This window comes from Piliocolobus tephrosceles, chromosome 16 (genome assembly GCF_002776525.5).
Source record: "Piliocolobus tephrosceles isolate RC106 chromosome 16, ASM277652v3, whole genome shotgun sequence".
NCBI classification, from domain to species: domain Eukaryota; kingdom Metazoa; phylum Chordata; class Mammalia; order Primates; family Cercopithecidae; genus Piliocolobus; species Piliocolobus tephrosceles.
Window position 1 is genome coordinate 31,832,463 of NC_045449.1, and position 9,592 is coordinate 31,842,054.

At 47.3% G+C, this 9,592-nt stretch overlaps 1 protein-coding gene across 2 annotated transcripts in view; it reads right to left on the bottom strand.

Annotated features, from left to right (window-relative positions):
- The window catches only part of ZNHIT3 (zinc finger HIT-type containing 3), an 8,389-nt gene extending 1,624 nt beyond the window's left edge, over positions 1 to 6,765 (bottom strand). The window contains exons 1-3 of one of the 2 annotated variants that reach the window (XM_026456736.2): positions 6,606 to 6,763; positions 6,432 to 6,463; positions 12 to 599 (exon numbers count right to left, since the gene is read on the bottom strand). In XM_026456736.2, coding sequence (XP_026312521.1) covers positions 463 to 599; positions 6,432 to 6,463; positions 6,606 to 6,691 — 255 coding nt within the window. In that variant the 5' untranslated portion in view covers positions 6,692 to 6,763 and the 3' untranslated portion in view covers positions 12 to 462. Of the gene's footprint in view, positions 1 to 11; positions 600 to 6,431; positions 6,464 to 6,605 lie in introns of those variants that run through there. The other variant, XM_023204698.2, reaches the window with a different exon arrangement.
- Between the last annotated feature and the right edge of the window lie 2,827 nt (positions 6,766 to 9,592).

Genomic DNA, 9,592 nt, shown 5'->3' on the forward strand with positions numbered 1-9,592 from the left:
GCTGCTTTCAGAGCCTGGCATGGTACAAGACACCCAGGAGGTATTAAAGAACATTTAGATGGCTGGATGGATAGGTCGACAGCCCACTACTGCTGAGCTCTGAACCCCCAGCAGCAGCGAGATGATCTAGGACAAAGAAAGCCTCCTGCCTGGGCTGAGCTCAGGTGAACTGACAGCCCCAGCCAGATTCACGGAGGGAGACCAGCAGCTAGCTGTGGGCTAGAGAAGGCTCCTGCCAGCAGGGCCCACCACACACCCCCAACCACAGCCATAGCCTTTCTCATCTCTGTCTTCTGCCCATTTTTCTTCTGAATACTGCTTTCAGGCTGTTGCCTCAACATCACTCATGATGACATGGCCCCACTCCTGATGTTCAGGGCTAAGAAAGCTGTTGTTTCCCAATGAAGCTCTTGTTCTGGATTCCCTGACCAGCCCCAGTCTCCCCTTTTCCTTCCTTTCAACTTATTCTATGTGAAGTCCCTTGTAGATTTGTTTGAAGTCAACCAACCCACCTGTGTTTTCCACAGGCTTTATGGTTTTGGTAGGAAGAGCTGATCTTATTTTTTTCTCAACAGGACGAGCTTCAGGGTTGCACTGCTCTGAAAAAGACACAAATCCCAGGCCCACATTACCTCCATTTCAGCAACAAGGCTGCACCTCCCCACCAAGCTAGCATCTAGGTAGGAAGCAAGTGTCTGGGGTAAGGGATGTGGGTGGGTGCCCAGGAATGTGGAAGAAGTGAGAGATCAAAGCAAGAGGGAGGTTAAGGAAAACCGCAAGCAGGCTGAGAAAGCAGGGCTCATTCATGCACCCCAAGAACCTGTCCCCATCCTCTCTACCCTGCCAAATCTTACAAGATTCTCACCACAATTAACTGGGGTGTTTGAAATAGCTGCTGTAAACCAGATACCAGATGGGATAAAACTAGAGAAAAAACAACCAAAGAACTTACAAAGTCAACAGAAGGCCAGCTGTGCTGGCTCATGTCTGTAATCCTAACATTTGGAGGCCAAGGTGGGAGGATCACTTGAGCCCAGGAGTTTGAAACCAGCCTGGACAACCTAGCAAGACTATGCCTCTACAAAAAATTTAAAAAAAAATCATCCAGGCATGGTGGTGCATGCATGTGGTCTCAGCTACCTGGGAGGCTGAGGCAGGAAGATCACTTAAACCCAGTATGTCAAGGCTGCAGTGAGCTATGATTGTGCCACTGCACTCCAGCCTGGGTGACAGAGAATCAACAGAGCATGAAGTCACAGGAAAGGATTCTGAGGACATAAAGGCAGGACCAGATTGTAGAGACTTAAATTGTAGAGACAATATGCTACGGAAAGGTTCTGGTCAGGTAGGTGGCAGTTACAACAGCTGCCAGTGACTGAGTGCCAAGCACTGTGCCAGGTACACAGTGAGATACATAGTGGCTCAATGAACCTTTAGAAAGCGCCCATGACATGGAGACTATTAATTCCACTTACAGACGAAAGGATTAAATTTTCTTGTAATAAACTTGTCCATTGGTGTTCACAGCTAGTAAGTAGCAGAGGCAGATTTTAGAATCCAGGTCTAACTTTACAGCTGTGCTATACGTATAAGCAACACAGCAGGAGGGACTGGAGAAGAGGTGAATTTTCTGAGTTGTACCTGACCTCAAAATACATTTGTGTCTAAGGGGCTCAAAAAGAGGCTGGAGCTAAAAATCTGGATGTCAGCAAGAAAACAAAAAAAAAGTTTAAAGTAAAAGAGAGACCACCTACCTAGGAATAAAAGTCAAGGACCAAATTTCAAGGGAGAGATCTAGCAAAAGGGAGGACTGGGCACAGTGGTTCCTGCCTGTAATCCCAGCAATTTGGGAGGTCGAGACAGGAGGACTGCTTAAGCCCAGGAGTCAAAGACCAGCCTGGGCAACACAGTGAGATCCTGTCTCTATGAAAAATAGATAAAGTTTGTCTCCGTTACTCAGGAGGCTAAGGTGGGAAGGCCACTTGGGCCCAAGAGGCCAAGGGTGCAATGAGCTGTGATCACACCACTGCACTCCATCCTGGGCAAAAGAGCAAGACCCTGTCTCAAAAAGAAGAAACAAGGAGAATCTACAGCTATGCCACCCTGAATGCACCCTATCTCATCTGACCTCAGAGGCTAGAATAGGGTCAGGCCTAGTTAGGACTTCAAAGGGAGAAAGGGAGGAAAGAATACCACAGAGCGGTATCTTCCCAGCCTCCAAAGGAGAATATCAAGAAAGAAAAAGCCAAACACAGCAGATATTCATAGGAATCAAGAAAGATGGCAGGCTAGACACGGGTAGCTCACGTCTGTAATCCCAACGCTTTGGGAGGCCAAGGTGGAAGGATCACTTGAGCCCAGGAATTCAAGACCAGTACAGTGAGACTTCATCTCCACAAAAATTAAAATTAAAAATAAATAAGCCAGGCATGGTGGCGCATGCCTGTAGTCCCAACTACTTGGGAAGCTGAGGTAGGAGGATTGCCTGTGCCCAGGAAGTCAAGGCTATAGTGAGCACCACTGCACTCCAGCCTGGGTGACAGAGCAAGACTGTTGCAAAAAAATAAAAATAAAAAGACAAATGAAAAGTGTACAACAGATGTGGCTATTAGAAAATTCTGATAAAAAATTACTCTTTATTAAATACTACTTTAACACTGCCTATAGCAGCAACAAAGGCAAAATTAATGTAAATATCCACCAATAAGAAAAATAAATATTAAAATGACCATACTACCCAAAGTAATCTACAGAGTCAATACAATCCCTATCAAAATACCAATGACACTGTTCACAGAAATTAAAAAAAAAAAATTCTAAAATTAATATGGAACCACAGAAGATCCTCAACAGCCAAAGCAATCCTGAGCAAACAGAACAAGGCTGGAGGCATCACCACTACTTGGCCTCGAAATATACTACAAAGCTATAATATCTAAAACAGCATGGTACTAGCATAAAAATAGACACATAGATCAATGGAATAGAATAGAGAACCCAGATATAAATTCACACATTTACAGCCAACTGACTTTTCACAAAGGCACCAAGAGCATATACTGGGAAAAAAGCACTCTTCAATAAATGGTACTGGAAAAATAGGATAACTGTAAGGATAACCATATGCAGAAGAATGAAACTAGATCCTTATCTGTCACCATATATAAACATCAAAATGGATTAAAGACCTAAATATAAGACCTGAAACTATGAAACTACTACAAGAAAACACAGGGGAAATACTTCAGGACTTTGGTCTAGTCAAAGATTTTATGAATAAAATCTCAAAAACAAGGCAACAAAAGCAAAACTAGGCAAATGGAATTCTATTACACAAAAAAGCTCCTGTACAACAAAGGAAACAACAGAGTGAAGAGACCCGAGAAAATATTTGCAAAATATTCACTTGAGCTCTAGAATACACAAGGAGCTCAACAGCAAAAAAAAAAAAAAAAAAATTAAGTGGACAAATGGGCTGGGTGCGGTGGCTCACAGCTATAATCCCAGCCCTTTGGGAGGCCAAGGCAGGTCGACCACCTGAGGTCAAGTGTTCAAGACCAGCCTGGCCAACATGGTGAAACCTCGTCTCTACTAAAAAAAATCAGCCAGGAATAGTGGCAGGCACCTGTAATCCCAGCTACTCTGGAGGCTGAGACAGGAGAATCGCCTGAACCCCGGAAGCGGAGGTTGCAGTAAGCAGAAATTGTGCCACTGTACTCCAGCCTGGGTGACAAGAGCGAGACTCTGTCTCAAAAAAAATAAAAATGGACAAATGGCCCGAACAGACACTTCTCAAAAGACGACATACAAATGGCCAACAAATACATGAAAAAATGTTCAACATCACTAATCATTAGGGACATGCAAGTCAAGACCACAATGAGATATCATCTCACCAAAGTAAGAATGGCTATTATCAAAAAGAAAAAAAATAACATGTTGGCAAAGATGTGGAGAAAAGGGAACTCTTATACACTGCACTGTTATTAGGAATGTAAATTGGTATAGTCATTATGGAAAACAGCATGGAGGTTCCTAAAAAAACTACGAATAGAACTACCATATGATCCAGAAATCCCACTACTGCGTATATATCCAAAGGAAATTAAATCAGTCTGTCAAAGAGATACCTGCACTCCCGCGTTTACTGCTAGTCCCAACAGTCAAGATATGGAATCAACCTAAGGATCCACCAACAGATGGATAAAGAAATGTGGTACATATACACACTGGATATTAGCCATAAAAAACCATGAAATCCTGTCACTTGCAGCAACGTGGTAAGACCAGATGACATCATGTTAAGTGAAATAAGCCAGGCACAGAAAGATGTTCTTGTTAACATGTGGATGCTAAGCAAGTTGATTTCACAGAAGTAGAGAGTAGAAAGTGGTAACTAGAGGCTGGAAAGAGTAGAGGGTAGGGGGCTAGGGAGAAGTTGGCTAATCGATACAAAATTACAGCCACATAGGAGGAGTAAGTTCTAGTGTTACACAGCACCTTAGTATGACCATGTTGGCAGCAATGTATACTTTCAAATAGCTGGAAGAGAGGATTGTGCATGTTCCCAACATGAAGAAATAATGATTATTTGGGGGTGATGAACATGCTAACTACCCTATTTGATCCTTACACATTGTATACAGGTATTGAAATATCACATTGTAACTCAAATTGTATGCAATTATGTGTCAATTAAAAACAAATATTAAAAAGAAAAATCCACCAATAGGAAGCTTTATATAAATAATGGTCGTATCAACTATATAATAACATACAGTCCTTTAAATCAGTGAGCTAGAACTTGTATGCACTAGTTATTTTTAATTTTTTTAATTTTTACTTTTTTTGAGATGCAGTCTCACTCTGTTGCCCAGGATGGAGTGCAGTGGTGCAGTCTCGGCTCACTGCAACCTTCGCCTCCATGGCTTAAGCAATTCTCCTGCCTCAATCTCTTGAGTAGCTGGGATCACAGGCGTGCGCCTCCACACCCAGCTCATTTTTGTATTTTTAGTAGAAATGTGGTTTCATCATGTTGGCCAGGCTGGTGTCAAACTCCTGACCTCAGGTGATCCACCCACCTTGGCCTCCCAAAAGTGCTGGGATTACAGGCGTGAGCCATTGCGCCTGGCCTGTATGCACTACGTTTTGAAAAGTGCCCAACATATAAAATCAAATGAGGATGTTGAGTACAGTCTCACTGCTGAGATTCTAAAAGCTAAAAAAAAAAGTTCGATATATTGGTACAAGAGTGGAAATAAGCTGAAAGAATCTACGTCAAACTTTTTTTTTTTTTTTTTTTTGAGACAGAGTCTTGCTGTCTCCCAGTCTGGAATGCAGTGGTGCGATCTTGGCTCACGGCAGCCTCCTCCTTGCGGGCTCAAGCGATCTTCCCACCTCTGCCTCCTGAGTAGCTAGGACCACTGGCGCAGACCGCCACGCCTGGCTTTTTTTGTTTGTTTATACAGACAGGGTTTCACCATGTTGCCCAGGCTGGTCTCAAACTCCTGAGTTCAAGTGATCCGCACACCTCAGCCTCCCAAAGTGCTGGGATTACAGGCATGACCCACCGCACCCCGCCTACATCAAACTTTTTTTTTTTTTTCAGACTGAGTCTCGCTCTGACGCCCAGGCTGGAGTGCAGTGGTGCAATCTCGGCTCACTGCAACCTCCACCTCCCGGGTTCAAGCGATTCTCCTGCCTCAGCATCCTGAGTAGCTGGCGTGCGCCACCACGCCGGGCTAATTTTTGTATTTTTAGTAGAGACGGGGTTTCACCATGTTGGCCAGGCTGGTCTCGAACTCCTGGGCTCAGGTGATCCACCTGCCTTGGCCTCTCAAAGTGCTGGGATCACAGGCGTGAGCCACCGCGCCCGGCCAGGTCACTTTTTAACGGTATAAAAGTGTGTTCACATACACAGAACTTACTTGGTTCTTTTTTTCTCTTAACAAGTCAAGGACTTCTCCTTGTGTTGTACATGGACTTACCTCTTTGTTTCTAACAAGACATTATTTACACGAGTGAAAATACTGTTAAACTTGCGCAGTTTCAGCCAAAATGGTAAGGGGCTACACCAGAATACTGAGAAAGAAACTGCTAGGGTAGACCTCGGTGGGAAAAGCAATCGGTAACTATTTCTAAGTAAGAAGAGTAGTACGCAGAAGGAGGGGCGGGGTAGAAGAAAGGCTACTGACTGTTCAAAACCGTGAGAGGGATTAAAGAGAGGGACAACAGAGGGAACTGTCCGACACATAGGGAGAGGCCTATGACACCAGGGATCAAAGAGGAAGCGAGGTTCCTGCAGAACCCACGAAGACCCGAGGCGGAGAAAGAAGCGCAGCCCAAGGGTCCACGCCCCCAAGACGGAGGCTGGACGTGGGGGCTACCCCGCGCAAGGAGGGGGCCGAGGGCTGGCGGGGACGGGCACTCACCTTTGTGCTTCCGGAAGCAGGCTACAGAGCAGCTGTAACAACAGAGGCCACAGGCCGCGTCAGCCCCGAGGGCCTGCGGCCCCTCCAAGCAGCCCGCCGGCTGCCGCCCGGCCTCCCGCCCTCCCGCCGTGGCCGGACACCCGCACCCCCAGACCCCGCGACCTCCCCGCTCACTAGGGCACGCGGCAGGCCGGACAGCGGTATTTGGGCTTCTCCAAGCAGATCACGCAGACGACGGTGCTACATCTGAGCGACGCCATGGTCGTGGGGAAGAGACTGCTTCCCGCGCCGCCGCGCGCGTCTCTCACGCAGCCGCGCCCGCGTGCACGCCCCTTTTTCCGTTTCCTAAACGGGGACCAATCAGCACTCAGCAGGCAGGCAAAAGCAATGGACTGATCCTGCTCACTGTTCCAGTCCTCGTAAGTAGAGCGTCGATATACTCGATGTGCATCAAGTAGCTGCTTCCCAGGTTTTCCTTGATTAGATCACAGCATCGAAGAACTTGTTGTGTAGCCCTGTCGCTGTCCCTGTGCGGCCGTGTGGCTTGGACCAAGTCATCGACACTGTCCAGGTGTGTTGCCCCGCATGTAAAAAATAAAACAATGCGTGGAACTAAACGTCCTTTACTTTCTGGCGTGGACTTCCTGAATCTTGCAGGGACATTGGAGTTCGTCCGCCCATCTCATCTGCTTATTCTTGGCAAAGGACAAGTCCAGACACTGGGCGAACCAGAATCGGTTGGATCACCCAGTAGACAGGAACCTGCCCTTCCCAACCTAGGCCATTTTTCACTGGGGAAAGAAAAATGAGCCTGACCACTGGCAAATGTTTGAGCTCCAACTGTGAGCCCTTCAGTGCTGGGGACCCCCCAGGATATTCTAATGAAGAAGTCGTTTCTGTCCTCTGGGAACTTAATGCTTAGAGCGAAAGTAGGACAGGGAAACAGGGAGGAAAGAGACTCACTCTTAGAGTCCTGCCCTCGCTACCTTGCACCTGCACGCCCCTGAGAGTGAGTGCTTCTTAAATTTTGCACTCTAGGCTCTTCACACCTCCCCCTAGTCCCGGAAGCTAATTGACCAGGAAGCAGGCCAGTGACCACTGGCCCCAAGACGGGGATCCCAGACAGATGAGTCTGGACAGATGGGCTATGATGGGACTTGAATGCCACCACAAACTTTAGGTTTAGACAAAGTCATGTTTTGTTTTGTTTTTTTAAGGAAATTTGCTTGCAGCTAGGCATGGCCCAGCCTTACCTTGGCTCCCATCCTACCTGCACTGGGCCCTCTCAGGGCCATAAATTGCCCTCACCCCCAAGTGCCTCCTCTTCTGTGTTGGCTGTTCAGCCTTCAGGGTCCCTCTTCAATAAAGGTGTCTGCAGGGATGTATCTGCAAAATCCAAGGCAGTAGTTTGAACCTTGGCTCAACCCCCTCCTTGGCTGTGTGACCTGGCGCAGTTGGTTACCTGCTCTGAGCTCCCTTATCTATTAAAGTGGATGTTTGGGCCTACTTTCCTGAGCTGTTGTAAAGCAGAGAGGAGACCATGTGCAAAAAGTTTTGTAATCTGAAGTGCTACATGATATCTAGAAAGAGTCTTAACTCTCATGGATCTCCATCTGGACCGCATGAACGAAGGTCTCAGGCCCCAAGCCACGCCCCTCCAAAACAGTTCTGCCATCTGCTTCTTGAGTGGGAAGCGAGTAATGATCCTTCCTTTGGGCATGGCAACCCAGTCCAGTCCTCAGTGCTGAAGCTGCTGGGCCCTCTATCCACCTGCATGTCCTACTTGCAGCTGCCCCAGCCTCCAACCTCTGCCTGGGACCCAGCCTAGAATCCAAAACCGGTCCACACAGACCTAGTAATTCACAGTGCTCTCATATTGTTCAACAGTTGTACCACTGATGATTTGAACTTGAAGCATCCCAGAAAGTCCAGAGAAGTCCTGGGAAGGCCAGAGAAGGCCAGTGACTTGTCCAGGGCCATATGTAAATCCTGTGCCAAGCCGGGCATGGTCGCACCAGCCTGTAGTCCCAGCTACTTGGAAGGTTGAGGCAGGAGTTCAAGACTGCAGTGAGCTATGATTTTGCCACTGCGTTCCAGCCTGGGTGACAGAGAGAGATTCCCTGTCTTAAAGAAGAAAAATTTAGGCCAGGCGCAGTGGCTCACACCTGTGATCCCAGCACTTTGGGTGGTCAAGGCAGGCAGATCACTTGAGGCCAGGAGTTCAAGACCAGCATGGCCAACATAGTGAAACCCTGTCTCTACTAAAAATAGAAAAAAATTAACTGGGTGTGGTGGTGCATGCCTGTAATCCCAACTACGAGGAAGGCTGAGGCACAAGGATTGCCAGAACTCGAGAGGCAGAGATTGTAGTGAGCCAAGATCACGCCACTGCACTCCAGCCTGGGTGACAGAGCAAGCCATCCTGGGTGACTCTGTCTCTAAAAATTTTTTTTTTTAAATTGTAAGTTTAATTAAAATCCTGTGCCCAGCCTGGTAAGGTGGCTCATGCCAGTAATCCTAGCACTTTGGGAGGTGAAGGTGGGCACATGACTTGGGCCCAGGAGTTCAAGACCAGCCTGGGCAACATGGTGAAAACCTGTCTCTACCCAAAAAGATACAAAAATTAGTGGGGGGCAGTGGCATGAGTCTGTAATCCCAGCTACTGGGGAGGCTGAGGTGGGAGAATCGCTTGAGCCCAGGAGGCAGAGGTTGCAGTGAGTGGAGATCATGCCAATGCACTCTAGCCTGGGCAACAGAGCAGGATCTTGTCTCAAAAGGAAGTGAGAGAGAGAGAGAAAAAAAAAGATCCTGTACACTGTCTGACATGGGTAGAAGTTTGCCCACTGTAGAGGACATCACCACTGCTGCTTGATTTGTCCTGTGATGTGTGTACCGAGGCTGAGGCCAGAGACAATCCTAACCATTTTCAGGGGCTCAATCCCTCCCACCCGCATCCAAACCACGCTGACCTGGGAGTGGAGAGATGACTCCAGCGAAAAAAAAAGAAAGAAAAGAAAATTCGGCCGGGCGCGATGGCTCACGCCTGTAATCCCAGCACTTTGGGAGGCCAAGGCGGACAGATCACCAGGTCAGGAGATCGAGACCATCCTGGTGAACATGGTGAACCCCGTCTCTACTAAAGTACAAAAAATTAGCCGGGC